This window comes from Cupressus sempervirens, chromosome 3, assembly GCF_028749045.1.
Source record: "Cupressus sempervirens isolate cs-2001-9-10 chromosome 3, ASM2874904v1, whole genome shotgun sequence".
Taxonomy (NCBI): domain Eukaryota; kingdom Viridiplantae; phylum Streptophyta; class Pinopsida; order Cupressales; family Cupressaceae; genus Cupressus; species Cupressus sempervirens.
In genome coordinates this window covers 375,596,847-375,624,750 of record NC_143120.1, presented here as the reverse complement: position 1 = coordinate 375,624,750, position 27,904 = coordinate 375,596,847, and the positions used below count along the sequence as shown (strand labels likewise).

Genomic DNA, 27,904 nt, shown 5'->3' with positions numbered 1-27,904 from the left:
AGGAGGTGAAATCATTCATGTTTGAGATGTTGGATATTTTAATTTTGTTGTGGGTACTAGGATGGAGGGCATGGTGGACTTTGATCCATGATGGTAGATGTGCTAGGAGGGATTATTTCTTTCCTAATTTATGTGGCTACAAATTGACCCTATGCAATGTATACAACAAGTGGGAGAATATTGAGATAATGGGTATTGCACACATTGCATAGTATTGTTATATTGTATTATTTTATTTTATTACGTAATGTTGTATCTAGGAGCACCTAGATGAATGTGCAACATGGAAAGATTCCTATGAGATATACTTGATGAGTTGTATTGTAACATTATGATAATATTTCATGTAATTATTTAATATTCAAGAAATTAAATTAAATTTTTAATATTAAATGTGGGGTCAATGGGTTAGGTAGCACATGGCTTATGTAATATCACTTGGTGGTTTTGTAGGACTTGCTACTATATAAGCAGCCACAAGGGTAGTTGTCAATATGAGAAGATAAAAGGGAAAAATCAAGAGTCGAGCGGGACAAGGCTTGACAAGTTAGCCAAGGGAGCATTTGTGAAAGTTGGAAGCATAGCATGGGATGTGTGAATTCATGTTTGTTCACATAGATTGCTTAGTGATGGCTATGGTTTTGAAGGCTTCCATAGTTGTATTGCAATGATGTCTTTTGTTAAATAATACATGGTGATGGATGCTTTTGGAGGCTAGGTTTTTCCCTCTATGAGGGTTTCCTAGGGTATATCTTGTGTCACATTTTTGTGGGTATGTTGTCTATTCTCTTGCATGTGGATTGTAATTGCATATTTATTCCAGATCTATTATGGGATATGTGGAAACAGTTTTATTCTTTATTGCAAGTTTCCTTACATTTCTTCCGCTATGATTTGGCCCTACCAATGAACCAAGAATCCCTGCCACTTTCTGTTACCATATCCTCGATCTCTAACAACAAACATTTCTTCCACCTCCAAACCTGATTTATCCTTAACAAATGCAGGTCCATGATTTGGGACCTTCCTTCTGTCATCCTCCTTATCTTGATGATACAAACAGAGTTGGTTGACATGGAACACATTGTGAACTCTCATGTGGGTTGGTAACTTCTGCTTGTATGCCACCTTTCCAATATTTTCAATCACTGACAATGGACCATCAAAACAATAGCCCAATGTTGTACTCATTCCCTTAGGTGGTTTGACCTAAATTGGATCCATCTTCAAAAAGACTTTGCTGCCAACTTTGAATTCCATACTGCTCCTCATTGAGTCTGCATAGTGCTTCACTCTTTATGCAACCTTAACCAAGTTATGCCTTGCAAGATCAACCTAGTCATGCAACTCTTGCAACGTTTTCTTTGCAATTAGACATTCTCTCATGTATCCACTCAAAACTATATTAGTCAACAGTTGTTGTCATGTTGCCAACTCAAATGATGAGAATTGGCTCGGTGCACTTTTCTACATGTTGTAGCTAAACTAAGCTGAGTCCAATAGCCTTGGTCAGTTGGATTGGTGTGACCAAAAAAAGTGCCTAAGATAATCTTTCAGAATCTCATTGATCATTTCAAACTGTCTATCTATCTCTGAGTGATGACTTGTTGACATGAGCAACTTTGTCCCAATCAATTTGAACAACTCTTTCTAGAAATTATTGGTAAAGTGGGCATCCCAAACACTTATGATACTCAATGGAACACCCCAATTATTCATCAAATTCTTGAAAAAGTAGTTGACAACATCCTTTTCTCTGCATGGTACCTTGCATAGAACAAATATGGCATATTTGGACAATATGTCAACCACAACAATGATTATAGTATACCCATCCACTTCTAGCAATCCAGTGATAAAGTCCATACTTACGCTTGCCCATGGTCTTAGTGGCATGAGCAAAGGTTGAAACAAGCATCCTAGAGACTTCGTCGTTGTCTTTCCCTACTAACAAAGGAGGTAACTCCTAACATACTCATGTACATCATTTCTCATATTATGCTAGTAGAAGCCTCTTTCAAACAATGTGAGGGTTCCCTTTTGCCCTAGGTGTACTGCCCAAAGACTATCATGACATTCATGGAGAACTTCCTTCCTCGCATTCTTTGACTTAAGAAGGCATACTTGATCCTGGGTGAAAACCAACAACCCATCTTTGATATTGAACTTGCAAGTCCTAACCTCTGATGCTTGCTTAAACAATTTTGCAACCTTCGAATCCGTCTGATATCCCTCATTGATAGCCTCCAAGACTTCATTGGATAATGTCAATGGACTAGCCCCAGGTTGAGCCTCATGATCCTCCCCCATTGTTATTGACAGACCCTTCCGACTTAGAGCATCTGCCACCACATTTTTCTTTCTAGGATTGTGTAGGATCTCAAAGTCAAATTCTACCAGAAACTCTTGTCACTTGGCATGCTTCAGTGTTAACTTAACTTGAGGCTTGAAATAAGTTGAGGATAAGATAAGATAAATCTATCAATGTTCAACTAAAGACCACTAAGGGTCTAAGGGACTGAGAGCATACAACCAAAGAAGCAGCAGACAACAAGACACCAAATGGTGTCTAGGAAAGAGCAAGCAAGAAACAAAAGAAACAAAGCAACGAAGGAGCCATCAAGGAGGGAAGAACCAGGGATCCTTTCTCCACTAAAAGTAATCTAACACCGAACGAGATGGATCTGGGTAGGAAGGAACTATGGTCAGTCATTTTGAGTTGTTGGAGTCATACCATCGAAGAGTAGTATTAAGTATGGGGTCTCACTGATCTGGAGTGACCAGCCATGGGGGTGTCAGAGGCATTAGAGGTCCGCTTCACCCCCTTGTGTCAAAGATAAGGGCGAGAAGAAGGTGGTGATAAGGGGCTCATCTAAGGCCTTCTAGAGAGATTATCTATCTTCACAATAAACCATGTCTCCAAAAGATAATGCCTCCAAGTCCTAAGACAATGTATGATCCCTATCATTTCCTTCTCATGGGCAGGGTAGTTCTTTTCTCTATCCTATAACTTCATTGACCCATATGCAATTGGATGTCCATCCGGCATTAACACTCCCCCAACTGCATAATCCAAAGTATCACTTTGGATTTCAAATGGCCAACTGAAATCAGGAACGCCAACACAGTCAATGACATGAGTTTCTCCTTTAGTCCCTAAAAAGATGTCTGACTCTTATCTGACCACTTCCACTTTATGTCCTTCAAGAGATCTATCAAGGGGACAGAACGTGTGGAATACACCTCAACAAACTTACCTATGGTAATTTGCTAAACCCATAAATCGCCTCACTTCATGCACACTCTTTAGATGTTCCCAATCCCTTATTGCCTAAAATTTCTCTAGATCTGGACGTATCAAACTATCCCCACAATATGACCTAAGACTTGCACCTCTTCTTGAGAAAAGGAACACTTTTCCTTTTTCACATATAACTTGTGCTCCCTAATCAAGTCAAACACTTCTGCTAAATGTTGTGTATGCTCCTTCATGTTTTTGTTGTAAACCAAGATGTTATCCAAATACACCACTATAGACATATCTAGTAGAGGACAGAACACATCATTCATGAGTGTGCAAAATGTTGCTAGCACATTGAATAGCCCAAACGACATCACCATGAACTCGTATGACCCATATCTTGTCACAAAAGAAACTTTCTCTTTATCCCCAATTGCAATCTGCACTTGAAAGCAACCGTTCTTAAGATCAAGTTTGTTAAAAACTATCATTCCTGACAAGCGATGAAAACAATCTACAATGAGAGGTAGGGAATACTTGTTCTTGATGATTAAATTATTTAGAGCCCTAAAGTCGATGCATAACCTCAATGTTTTATCTTTCTTCTTCTGAACAACATTGGAGCTCCATAGGGAGAACGATATGGTTTGATATATCCTGCCTCAAACAATTCTTCTAACTGTTTCTTAAGTTCCACCATCTTAGGTCTGGACAACCGATATGGTGCCTGGGATGGAGGCCTAGCCCACAGTACAAACTTAATATTATAATCTATGGCTTTTCTTAGTGGGAGTTGAGCAAGAAACTTAATAGTCATTAGATCCTCAAATTCTAATATGACCTCTTCTACTTCTGTTGGGATTAGTGTCTCCTTGACTCCTAGCTCATCCCAACCCCCAATTAGTGCTGCCAAGAAAGTAGGCTCATTGTCTTTCTTCTTGGATGCATTTTTCATTCTTAATGCTGAGATTATTGGAGCCTTCCCAGATTGTTGCCTCTCCGTTGTCTTTACCATAAATGAGTTATGTGGATCTAAGAACAACAATCACTCCAAGTGAGGCATTGCAACAACCTTGTCTACCCTCAAGAACTCCTAGCCCAATATCAACTCAAAGTCGTCCATTTCAATGGCCATCAGATCCTTGTGGCATTCCTACATTCCAACTTTCACCAGTGTGTTCTTCACTACACTGGTTACTCTCTTAGTAGTTGACTTCACCACTTTAAAGGTGTTAGAAAGGACAGGGTTGTCGTTGCACCAAAAGATCAACTTGTTAATGCTTGATACAACCAATAGCCTTATAGAACCACGGGAAGCAGTTAAGCCATGTCGCAAATCCTACGAGGGATGTTGGCCCACTACCAACAATCCCCTTCCCAACGTCACTCGTCATGGCCAGCAAGATTCGAACCTGTGACCAGCTTTGATACAATTGTTAGAAAGGACAGGGTTGTCATTGCACCAAAAGATCAATTTGTTAATGCCCTATACAACCAATAGTCTTATAGAACCACAAGAGGCGGTTAAGCCATGTAGTAAATCCTGCGAGGAACGTTGGCCCATTACCAACTAAAGGAACTTGTGTCTCACGCCACTTTAAAGGAACTTGTGTCTAGTTGCACTTTAAGTCATAGTTCCACTTTAAGTCACAGTTCCACAACTATCCTATATGCAATATATCCTGTGAGGGGCGTTGGCCCATTACCAACTAAAGGAACTTGTGTCTCGCGCCACTTTAAAGGAACTTGTGTCTAGTTGCACTTTAAGTCACAGTTCCACAACTATCCTATATGCAATATAATTGTATGTGGCCCCTGAATCCACCACTCCCATGGTGGTGTTTTTATTTAATTAAACTTCTACATAACACAACCAATTTAGGCTCTTAGGCTTAGCTATTGTAGTCTTTGGTTGTTGTTGTGAGCTCAAACAGGAAATGATTAACTTGAAATATCTCTATTAAAAAGAAAACAAGTCTCCAACTTTTAACTTTTAAAATACCCAAGCATATAAATGAAGGGGAACATTTATTTGATCGTACTTTTGACATGGTGCCAAACTATTTTGTTGATTCAAATAGATTCATTACTCAAACAAAACAGGAATACAATAGTCAACAAAATCATCATTTATAACCATCTTAGTCATAAAGCCAATACATAATCATTGAAAAATTATAGCTAATGAAATTTTAAATTTCCAAATCCTACAAAGTGGGACAACAACAAATGTTGCCACTACAAAGTAGGTTACCATCTAAACACTTTGAAAAACCAAGCAATATGAACTTAGAGCATTATATTTTATCAAGACTCTGTGCTGAATTAGTTTCATATGTAATTAAAAATTCAACTTCAATCCTTGTCACCAATATTTTTTAGTAATTTACTTTGTTTGTCTCAATGGATTTGATTTGCCAATTTTTATTAGGTATGTGAGATAATGTAAGTGGAATCAATAGTTGATAGTTGTGACTAAATAAAGGCAGATAAGGTATGATGACAAAAATGTAAAACCTTGTTTCTATAAGAAAGTCACAGAGGGGCCCTACCAAAATATTCAACAATCCTCAATCGAACAATGGGAGTAGTCATGTCAAGAATATTATTTTTGAACTATTAAGTCAAATATTTTAAAATATCCCATAGTTCAACCACAAGTGGAAAAAAAATACCAATGCTCAAAGGCGCACAAATAGTGTATCACACAAATATCTAAAATGACATAAAGATGTCTCCCAAGACTCGTATGCCTAAAAAAATGTTTGTCATCATCTAGATTGACACTATGCATCTTCTTTTTCCATCCTCACCCATCATGATAAAATCTCCCAGAACCAAAGAGGTCTGTTAGAATAAAATCCTATGAACATTATGCAAATGAAACTATACAACCCAGTAAACTAAAATATCATATAATTTTTGAAATATACAAAGATAAATAATTGATTATTAAACACAAACCCTAAATTAAAGCTTTAATAATGTAATTAGATCCAGTTGAACAGTTTCTTCAATCTCTAGAAAGTGTGGGTAGTAAATCACTATTGAGAATTAAAAATATTTTTTTTTTAAAAAAAAAAAGTATTAAAAGACTACGAAAAATGAAAATATATTTGTAAACATCCAAATTCAAAAGTTAAATTTTGATTAGAGTTTGAAAGAAATTTTATCTAACAACTTGTAAGTTGAAATTTAGCTGCACAACATTTGAGTCAGTAAATAACACTAGAAATCGAGTAAAAGATTCCAAATTTCTTCATATTTTTTCAAGAATTTTGACAATTTAGATATACCCAAAAAAATCTTTGAAAATCACTCATTTATATTCTTAAAGAGCTAACTATTCTCAAATACACATTATACAAATTATATATTTTTTAAATTATCAATGCCGCTACAAATATAAGTAAAGCTTGAAAAGTGTCAAACCTTACATGTACAACTACCCAATACTAGAAAAGATGGATGCTCATTTAATCACAAAATTAAATTGCCCCTAATACACAAAAAAAAAAAAAAAGAGTAGATTTAACCCTCAATATGTGTATTATGTGAGAAAAAAATGATCTAGAAAAGAAGAATTTCAAGTTCAAACCTGTCAAAATAGTCTCATTTACTTACACTAGATTCTAAAAAGTGAAAAGAACATACTATAGAAGGTTTCATCCTGTTAGAGTAAAGGATTAATTTAATTACATTGATTAAATTATCTTTACTCCCTACTTAAGATTTCACTTTATGCACTTGCATTTCAATTTAATAATGAAATATTAATTACTAAATGCTATTTACCTCTCAGGGTTTTTCTTTTAAGTTTTACAATCTCCTTCAATAAGGATTGATCTATTGTATATTTTAATTATTCTTTTGTCTGATAAATATAATCTTGCATATTTGCAAAGCCAAACTCTTGTCTTCTCGTTTTTTCTTCTTTGTGACAGGTTCTTGCATGCAGGTGTTCTATTGGATCTATGGATTTGTATTTCTCAAATTCTCTTAAATACAAATCCACATATTCAATAGAACACCTATATGCAAGAACCTGCCACAAAGAAGCAAAGAAAAGAGAAGGCAAAGGTTTGGCTCTGAAAATATGCAAGATTATATTTATCAGACAAAAAATAATTAAAATATAAAGAATTTGAGAAATACAGATCCATAGATCTAGTAGAACACTTGCATGCAAGAACTTGTCACAGATAAGCAATGACAAGAGAAGGCAAAGGTTTGACTTTGAAAATATACAAGATTACATTTATTGGACAAAAGAATAATTAAAATATATAATGGATCAATCCTTATAGAAGGAGATCGTAAAACCTGAAAGGGAAACCCTAAGAGGTAAATGGCATTTAATTATTAATATTTAATTATTAAATTGAAATACAAGTGCATAAAGTGCTATCTTAAGTAGGGAGTAAAGGTAATTTAATAAATATAATTAAATTAACCCTTTACTCTAACATCCCCCTTAAGATGAGCAACAATGCAACTACAAACAATGCATGAAAAAGCAAGGAAACTACAATGTTGAAAGCATAAATGGGTCCTGACAACATGGCTTGGTGAGGTACCCAACACATCCAAATCTCTGAGAAACATAGAAAAAGAAAAGACCACGTTGGAAAAACTCTACTCCAAAAAGAGATAGAAGAATGCTAAAACAAAAAGAAGGAAGGACTCGTCACAGAGACCCCCCAAGGACAACTTCCTTCACCCCAAACATAGAACATAGCTAAAGATACCGTAAAGATACAAAAGGTTTAGTGAAAATATCTACAACCAGCTCAACAGTGGGAATATACTCCAAGCTATGAGAGCCATCCTGAATCAAATGCATGATGAAGTGCATATAAAGCTCAATGTGCTTGGTTTGTTGATGCTAAAATGGGTTGTGGGAAATGTGTTTAGCACTCTAATTATCACACCAAGAAAGGTGGAACTATTAGGCGGAAATCCAAACTCTGTCACCAATTGTTGAAGCCATAAAACCTCCTTACTAGCCAGCACAATAGCCCTATATTCTGCCTCTTTAGATAATAATGTGTGAGCATGATGCTTCTTGCATGACCATGTGATTGGACTTGAACCAAGACAAAAAACAAAGTCAGAAGTAGATCTTCAATCATCATTATCACCAGCCCAATCCAAGTTTGTATAACCAACAACGTGAGGATCCCCTAATGTATAATGAATGTTATAACATGTAGTACCCTGAATGTACCTCAAAATATGTTTGGTAGCTTGCCAATGACTCTCATGAGGACCATGTGAGAATCTAGAGACAAGGCCAACTGCAAAGGAAAGATCAGGACATATGTGCATCAAGTACAACAAACTACCCACAAGTTGTCTATATAAAGTGGAATCCACTGTTGGTGTAGAACAAGTGATAGATGAAACAACACTCGACTGAAAAGGTGTAGGAGAAGCCTTGCAATCAAGCATGAAGAATCTTTGAAGAATATCAAAAGCATACTTATGTTGGAGTATGGCTATTCCATCCATAGACTAAACAACTTGTAGGCCCAAAAATAAGTGAAGAAGTCCAAGATTTTTCATCTCAAACTGCTCTCTCAAAGCTCATTGAACATTATAAATCATAGAGGGTGAGGTACTTGTAATAATGAGATCATCAACATATAGCACAAGTATCAATAGATCAATCTAAGACATTGAATGTACACTTGTAAGATTAGAGTGATAGAGTGTGAGGTGTGATGCAAGCAAGAAAGAATCCATCTTCTTATACCAAGTTAGAGGGGCTTGTTTGAGACCATATAAGGACCTCTGAAGTTTGCACACCATAGAAGAGTCTTGCACAAAATCCTAAGGCTTCTCCATATAGATATCTTCATGAAGGTCTCCATGCAAAAAGGAACTCTTCACATCCATTTAAAATATTGTTCATCCTTAAGAAGTTGCAAGAGAGAGGACAATGCAAATAGAATTAATCTTGGTGACAGGAACAAAGGTCTCAAAGTAATCAATACCCTCCACCTATGAAAATCCCTTTCGCAACAAGATGTGCCTTATACCTATCAATAGAACCATTTGCAACATACTTGGCATAGTACACTTGCCTATAGTAAACCAACTTTCTTCCTTTCAAAAGAAGACAAATATCCCAAGTGTGGTTTTTCATTAAAGAAGAGTACTCCTCATCCATAGCGTTGTCCCAATCCAAGTGTCTTGTCGTCTGTGAAAAACTATGTGGATCATCTAAAATGGCATGACTCAATAGTCCAGTACCAGATGTCTGAGCATGAGTGCGATGAGAATCTGAAGGATCTCTTAACATAGGTCCGACTACAACAATATCATGAGCCAACTTAGGCACTCCATGAACATCTGGGGGAGGTGGGGAAGGTAGATCATCATCAAGATCTTTCTTAGGGGATTAAGAATCATGTAGAGGAGAATAGTAAGTACTAAGAAGTGACAGAGAAGCTAGTGATGGAGGCTCCATCTAAGGATAACACTCATCAAACTGGACATCTCGTTGAAACAAGACCTATCTGGAATCAGGATCAAATAACCTAAACACCTTCACATCCTCACAGTAGCCAACAAATATGAGTGGTCGCCTCTTCCTTTCCATGGATTTCCTTTGAGCATCTAGAATAAATTCCCAAGCTTCACTACCAAAAATACAGAATGTAGAAACATTGGGCTTGACATGAGTCCAAGCCTCCTCAGGAGTCAAATGCCACAATGCCTTGTGAGGCATCTGATTTTGAATATAGTTGGCACAATTGATAGCCTCAACCCAAAATGAAGGACTCATAGCTCAAGACTCTATCATACGATTCGTTATCTCCCGTAGTGTTGTGTTCCTTCTCTCAACAACCCCATTCTATTGAGGGGTATGAGGAACTATGAACTGATGATGTAAACCATGCTCAATGCAAAAATATCTAAAATACTTATTCATATATTCCATGTCATTGTCAATGTGTATACACTTGACAGAAAGACCAGATTGCTTCCCCCAAAATGTCTTAAAGATTCGAAATGAATCAAAGACATTAGACTCGTACTCAAAAAGTACACCCATGTGTGTCCAGAGAAGTCATCTATGAAGGTAAGAACATATCAGGTACCTGAAAAAGATGGAGTGGGGAATGACATAAGATCACTATGTATCAACTCCAATGTTGCCTTAGCACATGTGGATCTACCTACCGGAAAAGGATCTTTGTGATGTTTTCAAAGTGCATAACCTCCACAAACATCGTCAGTACAAGAGATCTGAGGTAGCCCGGTCACTAGCTCATGTGTACTCATATGCTGTAGATATATGTAGTTGACATAGCCAAAATGCTCATGCTAAAGTTTGTTCATTATGTCTGCATGAGAAACAAGAGAATCACGTATAGAATCGAAGCTCTTGAAGCCATCAAACTGATATAAGTGAGATTGTAAATCAACACTCCTAGTAGCAACAACTAAATCAGGATCATGGAGGTCTCAAATGGCCACATCGTGTGGTGAGAACTCAACTATCTTACCAAAGCCAAAATTACACATCTGATAGACAAACAAGAGGTTTGTAGAAATGGTTGGAACCAATAGAACATCCTGTAGTGAACCACCCTCCAAAGAAATAGTGCCAAAACTTGAAGCTAAAAATTGTGCGAAATCACCAACTACAATCTATGTATTAACACTCTAAGCAAGTGAGGTAACCAAATCAGGTGATGTGTTGTATGGTGTGAAGCACCCAAATCAATGATCCAAGTAGTAGGAGAAGAAAAAGCTCATGTAAAAAGAGCATGTCCTTCCCTTGAAGGAGGGGGTGGTGGATTTGGAGAAGCAATATTGTGTTGTTGCATAGCCTCCTTTAAAGCCTCAAGATGTTTCCAACACCTAAAAACTGAATGTCCTTCCTTACCGTAAAAATTGCAAGGATCACATGTAAACTTCTTAGTCTTGGAAGAAGACTCGCTAGACTTAGAAGGTTTACCCTTCGGAGTGGATTTCTGGGTATATGATCTAGGAGATGGCTTGGAGGAACTCTCATTGCCAGTTGAATCTATTTGGGAATTCAATTTCAGCTCTAGCTTCCTTGTAGATGTCTCAACAACTAATGCTTGGTTCTTTGATCCTATTAGAGAGTCCAACTGTGTAAGATTGGCCTACTCTCTGGTCAACCGATCACATAATACCTCAAATGTGGGCATGGTAAATCAAGGACCCAAAGCGTCCATAATGGAATGGAAGGTAGAAGAGAAAATTTGAAAGTTTCCTTGAATTTTTTAAAGAATCTTTTAAATGCACTCCTTATGGGTCTTCACTTTCTCAAAGTTGTTTAACAAATATTTGTGTTTTTTAAACATCATCATAAAGTCCTCAGTGGCAGGAAAAGCATTAGGTAAAAGTGATGTAAGCTCTGCCTCAATCTAAAGTACTCTGAACTCATTGATGGTATCAAACAAGTCCTTGAACTTGATCCATATCTCTCAAGGAGTGTCACACCCATCAAGATGAAAATGCAAGATATTTGAAACATTCAAAGAAATCAAACTCATGGCCTCATCCATCTTATTCCTATGTTGTACAGTCTGATAGTAACTCTAACAAATTGGTTGCCCTTCATTTAAACAAGACCACAAACCCTTTGAAAAAAGAAGTTGTGTCATGATAGCTATTCATGTGTAATAATTATGTGGGTTTAGAAGAACTGGACAAGAAGAGGTCTCGACCATTTTTTAGGTGTTCGTTTTGATATTCTTCTAGTTTACCGATATAAATGACAAAAACAAGAAATTGAACCCCATATGCTAGAAAGAATGTGTATACAAGAAAAGAGCAAAAAATCTTCAGTTGAATATCACGTGTACCTTTGAAATTTTTTTATGAAAATATCAAAGAATCTAGAAAGTGTTGGAGAAGAGCTTTCTGACGCTTCTTTTAGATCAAAAATTGGAGCTAAAATGAGTAAGTTATGCCCTCCAAAATGCAAAATAGATCATTTGGCTTTGAAAACAAGATGGAAAAATGTCATTGAACTCCATGAGAGCGTCAATCTTGGAATCACCTTTCCACTGATATCTTGTTTGCAAAAAATGGAGTATGTACGATGAAGATATGACCAAACAACCAAGGTTGTTCTTTATGATAAAAAAAAATCATATACATGATAGTTTGAAGGCCATTAATTTTTCACGCAAAACTGATGACATCATTGCATGCGCAAGCCTGTCAATTACTGTGTCCTTGCTGAAATCAACAAATGTACCGCTAATGCAAGTGTTCTTGGATCCACTATTTTAAAAAGGTAATGCAAAAGAAAAAGTAAGCGTTTGTTTGAAAAGGGAATTTTTTTAATGTAAATTTGTTGAAACCCTTATCCAAAAAAGCTTTTGTATGTATTTCTTGATTTTTTTATAAAATAATTAAATCATCACCTCAAGAAGTGTGTATAGCCTGGGAAATTATCTTTGTTTCAAATTGCACCAATGTCCAAATTGGGCATGCCTTATATGAAAATATGGGTTTTTGGGCACTACGAGTTCAACAGTGAGGTCCGTTTTGGCTCAAAGTGCACCAAAAATCAGTGACCCCCTATTGCAATAAAAACCTTAAAATCACAAATTTGATCCACTCAAACCCTTGTTCTTTTGTTAACTTCAAAAAACCTAAACAAGTTGTAGCAGATCTGACTCTAGTACCATGAAGAATTTCATAAATATAAGTCCAGAGATCCAACAGAACACCTACATGCAAGAACCTGTCACATAGAAGCAAAGACAAGAGAAGGCAAGGGTTGGCTCTTAAAATATGCAAGATTATATTTATCAGACAAAAGAATAATTATAATATACAATTGATCAGTTCTTATAGAAGGAGATCATAAAACCTTAAAGGGAAACCTAAGAGGTTAATGAAATTTAATAATTAATAATTAATTATTAAATGGAAATGCATGTGCATAAAGTGAAATCTTAAGTAGAAAGTAAAGGTAATATAATAAATGTAATTAAATTAATCATTTACTCTAACACATCCCTTTGCAGATTTGTTGACCATAGGATCCAACAAAAAGTTGGAAGTGAAATATAGCAGTGAGGAAGAAAATGACCAGGCTACTTTGTATTCTCATATAAAATAATTGTAGTCTAGCACGATTTTTGGAGACGTGTTTATGGGAAATAATGCTACATGCTCCCAATACACACACAATGGGCCAAAGGAAACAAACTTTGACAATAGGCAAAAATAGAAACAAACAATAATCCACTTGTCTAAGTTTGTTAATGTTCTTCAAAATTTTCCTAATATTCTGATGGAAAATAGAAAAATACTGCCCAAAAAAAAGTAGTAACGAATAAGAAAAAAGGATTTTATTATTTTGATATCAATAAAATTCTAAAAATTCTATAGACTATAGTTTTGGTCAAGAATTTTGTAAGGTGCACAATTTCCAACAAGCAAACTAATACTCAAAATGCTATTGAAAACTTTGGTCTCCTTCCTTAACAACATGAACTAACAATAAGAAAAGATGTGAAGCCCAACCTAATATGGAATTGTAAACAATTACTCTACTATTGCATTCTTTCATGTGCCATTTTAGATATTGATGGTTTGAGGTTTGCATCTTATGCACATCATCTTCATTAAATGGATTTAAGAAATAGGTTTCTTCGATCTTCACACAATCATTTTATAATGGATACTTCATTAGAATAACAAACAAAATCTATTTTTTTCACATGAGCCAAATTTGTCCCTCGCTGCTAGCCTGGCTCATTAGATACTCTATACTATTATCACCTTCATCAATCCATTCTCACACCTTTCTTTCTAATGCTCTTCTAAGTTAATATTTCAAAATCATTAAAGAGTGTCGTATATATTATAGTCTTTAATGTGATGTCAAAACACATGGAAATTCGTGTTTCCTTTCTTTGCAAATATGTGTAATAGGGATGTCATGAGTCCTCAAGTCTTTAGTGGTAATCACAATTGGCAACAACCCCAGCAAGGTTAGCAGCAACCTCAACAATGGTCTAACCAACCCAATCAATAGGCCTTGATGCCACCACCTCAGCAGCAGGCTATAATGCCTCCTGCTACAGAGAATAATAACCAGACTGAACCAACCCAACTGCCAACTCAACATAATCCTAATCTTAACAATAGCAAGCCACCAACTCAAGAGCAAATCTATGATATCTCTCTGAATGACATCTATTTAAGGTTAGGAACCACTCTTGCTTCACCTCAAGGTCCTATAATCACAGAGGTTGAAGATCCATCTACTGAAAAGGAAGATTTTCCTGCAGAACAAGTTTCTCCTGTAGCAAAAGATCCATTGTTTCCTCAAAGGCTTGTAGATTCAAATGTGCCTATGCAAAACCAAGTTGTGATAGATTTGCTTAACCAATTGAAGCATATGATTATTAAGATACCATTACTAGATGCTATAAAAAGAAGTTCATGTTTACAATAAGGTCATTAAAGAAGCTTGCATAAAACAACCAGGGAGATGATGTTGTGGAAGAAAGGATCTCAGAGAAGGTTAAAACAAATTTCAAATCTAAGATGGAGTTGATGAAGAATGAGATCATGAGGGCCATAGCTGGTGTAACTTGGAATGTGGGCACTGAAGATGGTAATGAGGAAGTTGTTGAGGACTCTGAAGTTTCTGGATCGAGTGGTGAGGACTTAACTAATCATGTGGAGAGATCTATGGAAGATGGAGTTTGTTAGCTTAATAGATCTGCCACTCAGTTGAAGCTCAAGCATAAGATGGATGTTTCTAATTTCTTAGGTACTTTGTATCTTGAAGACCTAATTGATTGGATTGTTGAATTGGAAGACTACTTTGAGTTAGAGAATATTGGAGATCTGCTCAGAGTGAGGTTGGCATAGACTAAGCTAAAAGGGCACGTTGTTTATGGTGGAAAGAATTGCAAAGAGACAAGGAAGATGAAGGTGAAATGAAGATCACTCATTGGAGATTAATGGTGACAAAATTGAAGGTTAAGTTTATACCTGTTGATTATGAACTTGAGTTGTTTGAGAGGTTGAAGAATCTAAAATAGAAGGATTTGTCTGTGAAAGATTATACTGAGGACTTTACTTGACTATTTGATCGTGTGAGAAATGAAGTTTTATATTAGGTAACTAAAGTACGTAGACACATGTAAAAATGGAATAGTCATTATGAAGCAAGCAAGTGAAACAACAATAGTGTTTTCAAATATCGAGCAATGGATGACTTTAGCAAGGTAAAAAGCATAGACAAAAATGGATTACTCTATATGTTACCTGTCTAGATTTTGTGTCTCCAGTGAACATGGAAATGCACCTTGCACATCACCAAATTTATGAGACATATTTTTTATTACTTCTAGCATGGATCATCTTTTAGTTGGACAACACAATAATCTAAGATATAGATCTATAAAACCATATGTTACTTAACAATTATAGATTATTTACAACAATATTATGTCAATTCGTTGACTGTTATCCAATTTACTAAAACATTATTTGAATTTAGTCTTTTATACAATAAAATACTAATATTCAATTATCATAAAGTGCTAAAATTGAAGTTACATGTGTGTCCTTTACATAATATTTCCTTTTTATTCACTTTTTTTTGTAAGTGTTGATAACTTGAAATGTTAGAGCATAAATTTTTTTTAACTATTTTTAGAAATGTATATTTTAAGATAAGATTTAAAAAGTATATGCTAAAATATATTTCTTTCCATTAAGTATGACCTTATTTCCTAACTATTCATCTAAAATAGAAAAAAATTATATCATGGATTCTTTCATCAAGTGCATCATATATTTTGCAAATAAATTAAGAAAATTTTACTATTTTTTAATGACAAGATAATGAACCTCATATTTTTGTGTTGGTCATCTTATTTCAATAAATATAAAATATAAAAACTAATTAAAATATATATTTGTATAAGAGTTTTCTTATATATCTACAAAAGACTATTTTAAATAGTATTAATAAGAGTGGGTGTTTTAGTTTTGGATAAACATAATAGGCATAAATATTATATTATATTAGAGAGGAATTACAAGTAGAACATATAGACATAGAATAATGATTAAAGTATGTTGATTAGAAGTCGTTGTGTTGCATGAATGGTAACACATTTATTGTGATTAATTACTTGACCAAATGGTCATAAGCTACATTCATGCCACTCATCAGAATTTGTTGCACACTTTTATAATTCAAAATCACAAAGTAGCTCATACAACCCAAAGCTTATGGATCCATCAAAGCATTGAAAAGAAAATTAGAGGGAATGTCTTTTTCAAAGTATATGAGCGTGAGCATAAAGATTAAAGTAAGGGAGTATATGTAGCAATTGGGCCATTTTACACCACCTCAAGAGATTGACCAAATACACTTCATTTTAACTAGCACATGGGAATGAGTTTATAGTACCTATGGAGATTGTTCATAAATGTACATATTACATAAATTTTTTGTTTAGATGATACTAAATCCATCTACACATATGGCTTAGTGTATTGGAAACATTCAAAGAAAATCTATTGAATTATAGTTTAGAGACATTGCATTGTCATGATCACCATATACAACAACACAACATTCAAGCATGAGATGTGGTGTTGTTATTTAGTAGTCACTTCTAAGAAACCCATAGAAAACAAGGCCAATTGGTTGGTTCACATTTCATTTGGGAGATTGTGAAGAGTGGTAAGTTAAAAAACGATAACAAGTTGAAAATGCAAGTCATTAGTCAATGTAGAAATTTTCATATATTAATAATAGTGTCAATTGTGCTAATTTTGTGTAAGTTTGTCTAGATAGTTAGGTGGGGGTGTTCATCATTACTCCAATCTAACATGCCACGTCATTTGAAGTAAATGGCCTAATTCAAAATAATTTCCTTTTATCGGATGTTATTAGTAAGAAAATAAATGAGCATGCATGAATGAGGTACCATAGTTCTTGAACATTATCATTTAGAAGGTTGCATGTGATTTGTAGCTATTTATGCATTGTATTGATTGACAAAGTTAACCATAAGATTAAAAGGAAAACTAGTTATAAAGGTATATCCATATAATTAGAAGAGTTGACAAAGAATGTCTTTCAAGTGCAATGGAATGAAGATTGATGAGGTGTAGAATTTGGGGAGTCCTAATGCACATTGACTAATCAACGATCATTCAGTTCATAATTATTACCCTCACCATTATGGATATCCACTATTATTTTGCCAAGGAACGTACTGAGCTATTTATTTATATCAACTCTACTAATATTACTCTTATCTTTTAACTTGGTAATGTATTATGTTTCTTTTGACAAGAGTATGTAGTTTTGATGACATATATTCATCTTAAACCCATGGGGTAGTGAAAAGTATATTACCAAGAGTTTTGTTACTTGTATGTGACTTAAAGCCAACTATCAAGACACAAATATCAAGGTTCAGTTGGATTTCAGATTCAACATCATATTGGTTGTGTCCAAAAGAAAGAGTTGTGGACAAGTTTTAGACTTATAAGCTATTGGAATGAAACACTTTATAAACAACAATGAGTAGTTAATCATAAAAGACATTGTGTGTTTACGCGATCTACCAAGATGCATAAGTGAAGTAACTTGGAAATGGGATGAGGTTGGAAATTCCCTTTCCCCAGAGATTGTGTGCTTATGTTGCTTGTCATATTTTGTAACATTAAAAAGATTAGTGGCCTTTGTGCTTAGTTGATTCCATGGAGGAATCTTGTAATGCCCCTCTTATCTTAACAAGTATAAGTATGCTTGGACTAGGTTGGGAAATAAGGTTACTTCTGGTACTCCTTGATTTCACAACTTTACAAATTCATACACTAAAAATATAAATAGAATTTAAACAAAACTTCGACATTTTCTATCCATTAATGCATTATAGTGATTAAACATAAGTAAAAATTAACATTTAATTTCTAGATTTTTTAATTTTTTTTACTTTAATCTCTTTTCTCTTTTGAAGAGAATCATTTTTAAAAATATTTAAGAGAAATGATTGATATGATGCTAAATATACTCCACGTTGGTGGAGCAAACTCTAGTTCTACTATATATTTTCAGTTCAAATATACCTAAGACGTAAGGGCTCCTATTTTTGTGAAGAAGACTTGAAATAATGATGTAGGAATCTGTTTTCTTTTTCATAGGACCTCTTCTTCTTTAAAATTAGAAGCTTAAGTTTCTTATAAAGGCCCACCTTTAAACCGCTTAGTTGCATAAACATTATTAAAATTCCTTCCTTCATTTATTTAAAGTGTCATCCTTAAATATCACGCACTAAGAATTCAATTAAGTTAGAAAAAAAACAAGCCAACTTTAACTATTTAATAATTTTAATTTAAGAATCAACCTTAATATATGATATTTAAACCATCAACATATCAAAAGTTCATAACAAAAGTTCATACCGTACTTTTCACTCTTGAGTGGAATCTTTGAACTTACAATGTTCATCCCTCTAGGAAAAGTAAGTGGACGACACTAGTAAAGTGGGCAACGTCTATACAGCCACGAAAATGCACTTCCATACGAAAGAAAGGACTTAGTTAATTTTTTTTAAAGTTAGGAAAAGCAATGTAAAGAAAGTGCATTTTCGTAGCTGTATAGCCACGGGCAGCAAAGTGTGGCAAATGTCTTCACGAGTTTTGTTGGCCATATTTTCCCCAAAGTGGAGACGTTGTATTACACAAGTTGGCACGGTTCATCCGGTTGATGTCATTGCTCCTTTCAAAAAGCGCTTCGACGGTAAGTGGAAAGCCTCCCCTTCCATTATTTTACACAACCAGATGATGTGCATCGAGTTAACGATGGAATTTAATGAGTACGTTAGTTTAATGATGGAATTTGGAACTTCCGTTGGGAAGAGCGTACACTTTGCTTCATCATACCAACCATAACCAACGTGTACGTGAAGCCAAATAACATAAGTATTATGGATGGGTTTGCGGTGATAAGGAGTGATGCAACGTTGGATAAGTAAATTAGTTTTCTATCTTAGAAATACTTTTTAAAACCCACAGCCCCACAAAATGATATTACCAAAAAAGATTAATCCAATCGTGAGTGAAGGCAATGATACCATGTCAACATGATGAGTTCTTTTCAATTAATTTTTTTTGAAATATCTTAGAATGTTTTAACTATGGTTATAGTATAAAATTTGTTTTGTTAAATTGGTTGAGTTTTTTCATGGAGCTTTCTATTCAATAAAATTGGAGCTTTCTGTGAATCAATGTTGGAAGAGTTGAGCGAGTCATTGAACTTTGGCAATTGATTTTTTTTGCTTTTGCCCATTTATTTAAAATTATTTATGATAAAGTTGATTTATTGTTTTAGAAATGTTATTTATTTAAAATTATTTATGATAAAGTTGATTTATTGTTTTAGAAATGTTATTTATTTAAAATTATTTATGATAAAGTTGATTTATTGTTTTAGAAATGTCATTTATTTATCTATATGCATATATATTAGAATTATACTTTAGAGTTATACTTTATCAATTGGATGTTGATTTATTATTGTAAGCATTTTTATTTTATAAATAAAGATTATAAAATATGTGTGCTTGAAATTCTTTAAATATTAAATAAAGTTCAATATAAATAAATATATTTATTTAGAAGTCAAATATATTTCAATTAATAAAATATTTAACTAATGTTTGTGTATATATATATACACACAAAATAATAATATTTATGACTTTTAAATTTGTTATCTTATCATTAGCACTTACTTGTCATGTTCTAATTATTGCTCACGTCTTGCTCACTCAACCTCCAAATTACTAACTTCACATACCAAATGCCACCCACTTTAACTCCTAGTAGTTAGAATTTGTGAACTTGAATTGGAGGACTTTTGCAAAGGTCATTTGGGGCTTATTGACTCAAGGACAAAAGAGTTTTGTTTGGCCACATAGTAGATTATTTGAGTTGTCTATGGGGATGAACCATGGTAGATCCTTATAGGAATCATATTAATTGTGTTGACAGCATGCGGATGATTGGACATAATTCTCCATGCCTCTTCTTTTTCTATTAAAGCTTATTTTCCCCTCTAGTCTATATGGAAAGCTTGGCAACATACTTGCAAACTCTTAACTTGGAGAGGTGACTCACTCCAACGTAGATTTAGTTTTTCCACCTCATCTATTTGGTGGAACAAGCATGAGTTTTACTATGATCGGCCCATAGCTTTAACCTTTTCAAAACAATCTTTCAGCCTTTTCTAAAAGCGAGTTTGCACTATTGGGGATCCTTGGGATTTTCATATTATGAGATGGTTGTCATGACATTCTGTTAAAGAAAAATTAAACTTAAACAATAAACGCTAATTATTTCTAATTTTTATTCATTCTTTAGTGCCCCTAAAATTGACAATGAATCTTTGTATTCATATCCATTGCAACTTCTACAAAGATTGGTTAAAGATGGTGTATACCTTTTTTATTTTTCCCCTTTAAGAAAGTTTATTTACAACTACTCCCAAATCCACCCCTAAAATCTCAATTAAATTCCAAGTGGAAATGCAAGTTTAATGAAAATTTTGGGTCAACATTGTCATCCCAAATATGGAAATATAAAGCCAATGCAGATGCACAATTAATTGATTGGAAGATTATACATCTCAAGTTGCCCATTGCGAACATGTTGAAAAGTATGATTATTCACCCAATCAACTATTCATTTTGCCACAAGCAAGAAAGTATGAAACATATCTTTTGGGGATGTCAATTTGTTAGGAAACAATCTTGTACAAAATGATTTACTAGCTATTTTTTAACATAAATTTAATTGGAAAGAAGCCCTCATTGGTGTGGGGTTGCATGGTAATTTTATTGATGATGGTGTTGGGAAAGTTATCTCGTCTCATCTATGGCATTACAGGGGCAAAGTTATCTTCAGTAACCTTAATGATGCTCACTGGGAATTTACATTCAAGGGCTTTACTCAGACATTTTTTTATTGTTGATTTCAATTTTTCTCAATTGCAAGTTGAGGTTGAGAAGAATTTAAACACTAGTTTCCAGAGCCAACAACTTAAACACTATGTTTTTGCTCAACAAAAGGAAGGTGTTTATGGCACATAGTCTACAATCTTCTTTTCAAGATTAACCCATAATTGTATTGCAACTGTTGTAGATTTTGTTTGGTAGTTTTCAATTCTTGTTTTATACTTATCAATTGTTATATTATCTATGTACTACCTTGTAACTTTCAACTTCTATTAGTCTTCACTTGCAATTTTTTGCAATTTGCATTTATTTAATATTAAAAAATTAAAAATTCATAAATGTTTTATAGCACACAATTATGGCGACATCTATCTAGCCGAATTTTTGCACTAGATGTGACGATATTCTTGATTTATTAATTAATTTAGAAATCACAAAAGCAAGGTTCTGGGAGTTTTAAATTAATTAATAAATCAAAAAAATAGTCACATCGAGTACATTCCTTCGGCTATTTAGCCACGAGCAACATCTATCTAGCCGAATTTTTGCACCAGATGTGACGTTTTTCTTGATTTATTAATTAATTTAGAAATCACAGAAGCACAGTTTTGGGAGTTTTAAATTAATTAATAAATCAAACAAACAGTCACATCGGGTGCATTCCTTCGGCTATTTAGCCACGAGCTACGTCTATCTAGCCGAATTTTTGCACCGGATGTGACATTTTTCTTGATTTATTAATTAATTTAGAAATCATAGAAGCATGGTTTTGGGAATTTTAAATTAATTAATTAATCAAACAAACAGTCACATTGGGTGCATTCCTTCAGCTATTTAGCCACGAGCCACAATTATTGGGTTACTTGGACATAAGCATTGGCAATTGTTGAAGTGATTGTAGTAAGAATGATAGAACCCTTTGAAATGACCACTTTAACTACACTTCATTATTATCCCGAAGTAAAAAATATAACTATAAATAAGTCTACAACCTAGAAGATCATCAAAATCAAATGTACAATTTATTCTTCCGCCAATCAACTACATTTTAAAAACATTTGAAGAAACTAAACTATTCTTTCTTTAAACGAATTATATATAATTTTCAAATTATTCCTTCGAGATTTAAAAACCCTGGTTTTTCGTCTCGAGTATAATAATATTTATTTGTACGAGAATATAAATCACACAAGAAGGCTAGAAGTCTAAGAGGTAGCTACAAAACATAAGTTGACAACGATGTAAAAAAGTTATGTTTCCTTATAGTCGGAACACCACGTTGCTTCCCCCTTACCTAGAAATGCGTGTTGGTGAATAAATTTTCATACTTATCCGTGCAATTATCGCTACACTTTGTTCTTTCGCACCCCCTAACTAGAGTAGACTGGACCTGTTAGCCGTCATCAACTCTCCAACAATTATCTCCTTCGATTATTGTATGCGGGAATCCTACCTTTGGGAGGCAAAACACTATTCGACAAGATATTTCTTGTTCTTGAAAATCGGTGTTCAAATTATTTTAATTGACCCGTTTGTGATAGATTCTTATATTATTAATATATAATTTTGATGAATATAGAGGCATTAAAAAAATTGGTTTCAATGGTAAGAACTAAAAGGTGTTATTATTATTATTATTATAGATGCTTAGTTTAGTATGAAGAATAAAAGGATGTTAATTTTACCAATTTTAATTGGAATTTTAATTTAGTTGATGTTGTTCGGTTAATTAAACATTCTTACTAATAAATGATAATTTGATTATACATAGTTTTAATTAATATTCGATTTTGTTAATTCTATTCAAAGATAAATAATAGTTATAATCTGATATTTACTGAAAATATTCTTTTTTATGAAATTAAAAATTTGTAAAGTTTAATGATAAATTGTTAATAAGATATAAAGTTTTGATAATTTTATTACTTACATTTACTTAAATTGAAATAACTTTTTAAGAAATTTGTTGGTTTCATCTATACAAATATAATGTGTATGTGAGAAATGCTAAACATACAAAATAGGTGTGATGTTCTTAAAAAAAATTATATTAAATTTATTCTTACAATATTATAAATACTTCTATATTTTTATATAATCAAATACTTAGTGCTCCGCATGCTTAGCTTATTACTTTCCTATCTATTTATCATATATTATTATTCCAACTTAAGTTTGTTTCTTGACTGAGAAAACCATAACATGAGTAATAGATATCAAAATACAAGAATAATTTTAATCTAGGACTGAGTTTTACCTATCTCTATTAATATAAATGTTTTCTTCTTTCATACTCGATGTTTCTTATGTTTTATGACATTTTAAAGATGGAGAAGATAAAAGAATAGTTCACACACGTGCACATACATACACATGTTTGGGTATGCACATTAAGACACACATATAGATATGTGCATGTATGTAAATGTATATAAACATAAGTACACATAAGAGGAAAAATTAAATATATTTGCTATTTTTCAAAATATTGATAAAAATATATATTTTTAGCATTTTACAAGAGTATATAGTAATTGCCAATGGAAATAAATTTATGAAGGTGGAATAAATGTGTACCTTGATTCTAGCAAAAGAAATAGATGCAATGAATTGATCAAATAACATGTTTATTCTTTAGATTAAACTACCTAGGAATATTATCCAACAATCAAATTGTCATCTTCATGAAAATGGGAATACGATGTTTCAATGTTTAGAACACAACAAGAGCAAGAGTGGATAGGCATGCAATCTTGAGGGCACATTGTTTGGAGAGCATCAAAATATACCAATAAACTATTATTTTGACTTCCCTAAAGTGTCTCAAAAGTCACTTGTAAATTTGTGTTATTCAACTTCCCTAAGTATATCAAGGGTCTCCCATAAAGTATGCAAAAAAGTTATGAGGGCATCTCATGTCTTATGTGTGGAGAATGAGGTGGAGAGAAAACATAAGGTTGGGCTAGGTATGTGTCCCGTGTATTTTATTTTATCATAGTTTGTATCTCCCAATCACTAGACATTGCTCTATACAAGCTTAAAGTCCTTACTCTCCATTTGCACATAAGATTCACTAGACCTTTCTCATATTACTTCTTTAACAATGTATACTAATTAAAGAGATGTTTCCCTTCATATTTGTATTATTTATTCTATCATACTTTTCATTTTCCAATTCCTTGTTATTGCTCTATATAATCTTAAAACTTGAAGTCCTAGTACTCAATTTGCATAAGATTTGCTAGACATTTCTCATTTTATTTCTTTATCTCAAGAGAGTTAAGATGGGAATGTGTTCCTTTGTATATGTATTCTTTATTGTATCATAATTTTCATTTACCAATTCATTAATATAATTCTATCATAATATTTCATTAATATAATTCTGTCATAATATAAAGTATATTTATTAATTAATTAAGATCCCATTCAATAAATTTCTACTGTCTCGTGGTTGTTCGTTCCTTCTCCAATACAGAGAATTCTACCTAATTCAAAGAAATGCGTGCCAAAACCTCATCCCAACTCTTTCCTGCCCGTAGCTATACAGCCACGAAAATGCACTCCCTTTACATTGCTTTTTCTAACTTTTAAAAAATTTGACCGAGTCCTCTCCTTTCGTATGGAAGTGCATTTTCGTGGCTGTATAGACGTTGCCCTCTTTCCTCGTCTCCTCATCGAAAGTTCTTTGAGATCCCAATATCTTACATTTTCCAACCTCGTAAGTATAACTAGGGAATTTCATAGTGAGCTGATAGAAGGGTTTGGACTGTGCAAGACCGATCAGATCCGGCATCAAGGAGCTCTACCAACACATTTCCTTGGCTTTTCCATTGGAAATAATTCTTCCAATGTAAACAAATGTTCAAAGTTTCATGTATTGCAGGTACAACACAGGCTTTCTCATCATGACAGAATTAAAACAACTGTTTTCCAAGCAGATTAGAGAATGAAGCAACAGAGTACTCGGACATTTTTATGCAACTTCAATGGGAAAATTCCTAAAACGGAGTCCCCCCTGTTCCTCCCTATTTCAGTATTTAACCCATTCAAGTAACATGAAGTTTTCAAATAACACTACTGTAATGAGAATTTCAGATTTGCATTAAGTATATATTTCTTTAAATATTTACCCAATTCAAGTAAAAAGGTAGGCCCTAAATAATATTACTGCAATGAAAATTTCAGCTTTGCATTTAGAATAAATGAGAGTATTGCAATACTCACCAGAAAAAAATAACGCATCTCGTATCGCTGAATGGTACAGACCATCGCAAGTGATAGCTTTGCTAGGCCTGAGAGTCGAACCTGAGACATAAGGTAGGTAACAGAGAACAAATCAATAGAGTAAAGCAAAAAAATGAAAAAATAAAACAGCCCTAAAACACCATTCAAATCCTGGAAAAAAAAATTGAACATTGTTAAAACGGCCCATGGCAGCTCAAGATTCCCTTTAAGAGAAACATTCATGACCCAAATGGAATGAAGGCCAGACTAGGTATAAAGTCCTTACACAGAGCTCTGACATTTTGGTTTCCTACTAGGTGAGTATTAAAAAGCCTAAAATAGTAACTGACACAGGCTTCTTTGCTCCTCGTACATAGCCATGAACCATTTAAACTTTTTACCTTTACCAGTAGGTCTAGTCAGAAGATGAGGTTTTAATTATGGTATATCAAATTAGTCGGAGAGAATACTGTTATATGAGTGTATAAATTCAAGCTACCCAAAACATACCACAAATTTTTCAAAATGATTCTGCGGACTGAAAAATTAAAAAGTTATTTTCTCAGAAGGATGGACGATAGGGATCTGTCTTTCAAATTGCTATAATATTCCATATAAAGTGATGACTTGCCAGTCCAAGATGATAACTGAGACAGATCCAAGCAAGACTTTTGAATTTTAAAGAAAATATCTCCTATAAAGCTCAAAAAATGCAGTGCACCTTCAACACTCTGTATTTCACTCGCGAAAATAAAGCTCTGAATGGAAAAAATAGCCGCCTGAATTTGTTTATACTCTTAATGAGAGGCCAAACTTATTTCCGTACCCTAAGGAAATTGAACACAGTATCTTATTTTCCCGAACTTTGAACTGAAACTGATAGTAGTGCCAATATTAAATTGAAGCTATAGTCTGGTAATATCCCCTTAAAATTGACTTATATGTTAATGATGTGTTAATTTATTGTATAAATATCTCTATTACTTCAAACATTCTCGCTAATGGCAATGATCGAAGCTTAAACTTCATTATAATTAACACTCATTTGCTTCTTTCTGTGATCATTGAATCTTTGAAGATTTTCAAGAATCATCAAAAATATCTGTTAATTTATGATTCTACTACCTAATATTGTTTGTTTTGTCAATTATCACAGAACTGGGGAAAGAGCTAGAAAATCTAACTGTAGTTTGGACCTAAATAATTCACAATACCACAATGGAATCTACAGATCAGCTTAAATAATGGTCCAGAACATGCAGAAAAACTTCTGAAAATCTCAGAGAAGCCTAAAATAAATCCTACCACACAAAGTGCAGAATCCCTTGCATAATTGTTTTACAAAGTAAAGGCAAAATACTTCTCAAACAAAAACCCTGAGAGTACAAAAATTGATCAAGCTTTACCTTCAGACATGAATGAAGCGGCAGTTGTAATCGCCTGAAAAAGCTCCAAATTTCCGCCTGAAACGCATGCCTGCGCAAATAAGCAGCCAAACTGCGACCTCCTCATATATTATCGACTTGCAGAGGCCCATAATTTTGTACTGCGACCTCCCCACAAAAAATATTTATATACATAATTAAATTAAGCAGTTGAACTCTGCTGCAGAAATAAAATGACAGGGACTACACACACTTTCTGGAGCCCACTCCTTTCTATGCCTTCGACCCCTGCAATTCTGTCATCAAAACCCAACCGTATATATAGTTTTGTATTTATACCTGACCATTTTTAAAAGCTTTTTGTTTTTCTTACCGGACTCGTGATTAAACATCGCACATGTTAGGTGAATCCCATGGTACGAGAGCAGTTTCACAGAGGCATAGATCCACGAGCTTCAAAAAAGATGCATGGAATTTATGGATTGGTCCACACATGACAATAATATCTATAACGAGCGTGAAAATTTTTGACGGATTGAGATAATGGGGTACCTACTAGTGATAATATAGTATTAACAATAACAATATAGTACATTTTTCCCAAAAAAATAATAATAATGGGACGTGAACAGTTCAAAAGAAATTATATAAAAATTGCAATTTCAGTTTTTGATGTCGAATGACAAAAGACGAAGTTTTGACATGGAAATTCAAATGGCGCCTTCACTGAAATATGCTTTCACACATTTTCGTCGGTTTTTTGGTTTTGTTTGTATGTTGGTCTCTTGAATTTGGAGGTCTGTGTATGAGCTGTTTTCTGAAAATAATGTACCTTGAAAAAAGAGATCATCCGTTTGAATTTTATAGAGAACAATAAGATGTATATTTCTTAGATGATAAAAGTGTTTTATAATTTTATTTTATGTTATTGTAAGTTGTTTACTAAGTATCATAAAAGATATAAGATTTTTCTTTTGATATGTCTAGTTGATTTATATGTTTGAGTTGTAAGATTTATGTCTAGTTTTTTTTGTTTTTTTTGGGTTGTTTTT

General features: G+C 33.7%; 1 protein-coding gene across 1 annotated transcript; it reads right to left on the bottom strand.

Annotated features, from left to right (window-relative positions):
• Positions 1–12,593: 12,593 nt before the first annotated feature.
• Positions 12,594–27,355, bottom strand: LOC149566558 (uncharacterized). The gene is made up of 3 exons (XM_089819866.1): positions 26,874–27,355; positions 25,468–25,548; positions 12,594–12,963 (listed from the first exon to the last, which is right to left on the bottom strand). The coding sequence occupies exons 1-3, from the start codon at positions 26,977–26,979 to the stop codon at positions 12,812–12,814; spliced, it is 339 nt and encodes a 112-aa protein (XP_089675992.1). The 5' UTR covers positions 26,980–27,355; the 3' UTR covers positions 12,594–12,811.
• Positions 27,356–27,904: the final 549 nt, after the last annotated feature.

Excerpts from the sequence above, each read along its gene's own strand:
- LOC149566558 (XM_089819866.1), bottom strand. The coding sequence starts at position 26,979 with ATGAGGAGGTCGCAGTTTGGCTGCTTATTTGCGCAGGCATGCGTTTCA. Across the intron at positions 25,549-26,873 it reads CGCTTCATTCATGTCTGAAG|GTTCGACTCTCAGGCCTAGC; the intron begins GTAAAGCTTGAT and ends CTTATGTCTCAG. Across the intron at positions 12,964-25,467 it reads AGATGCGTTATTTTTTTCTG|GTGTTCTGTTGGATCTCTGG; the intron begins GTGAGTATTGCA and ends TCTTGCATGTAG.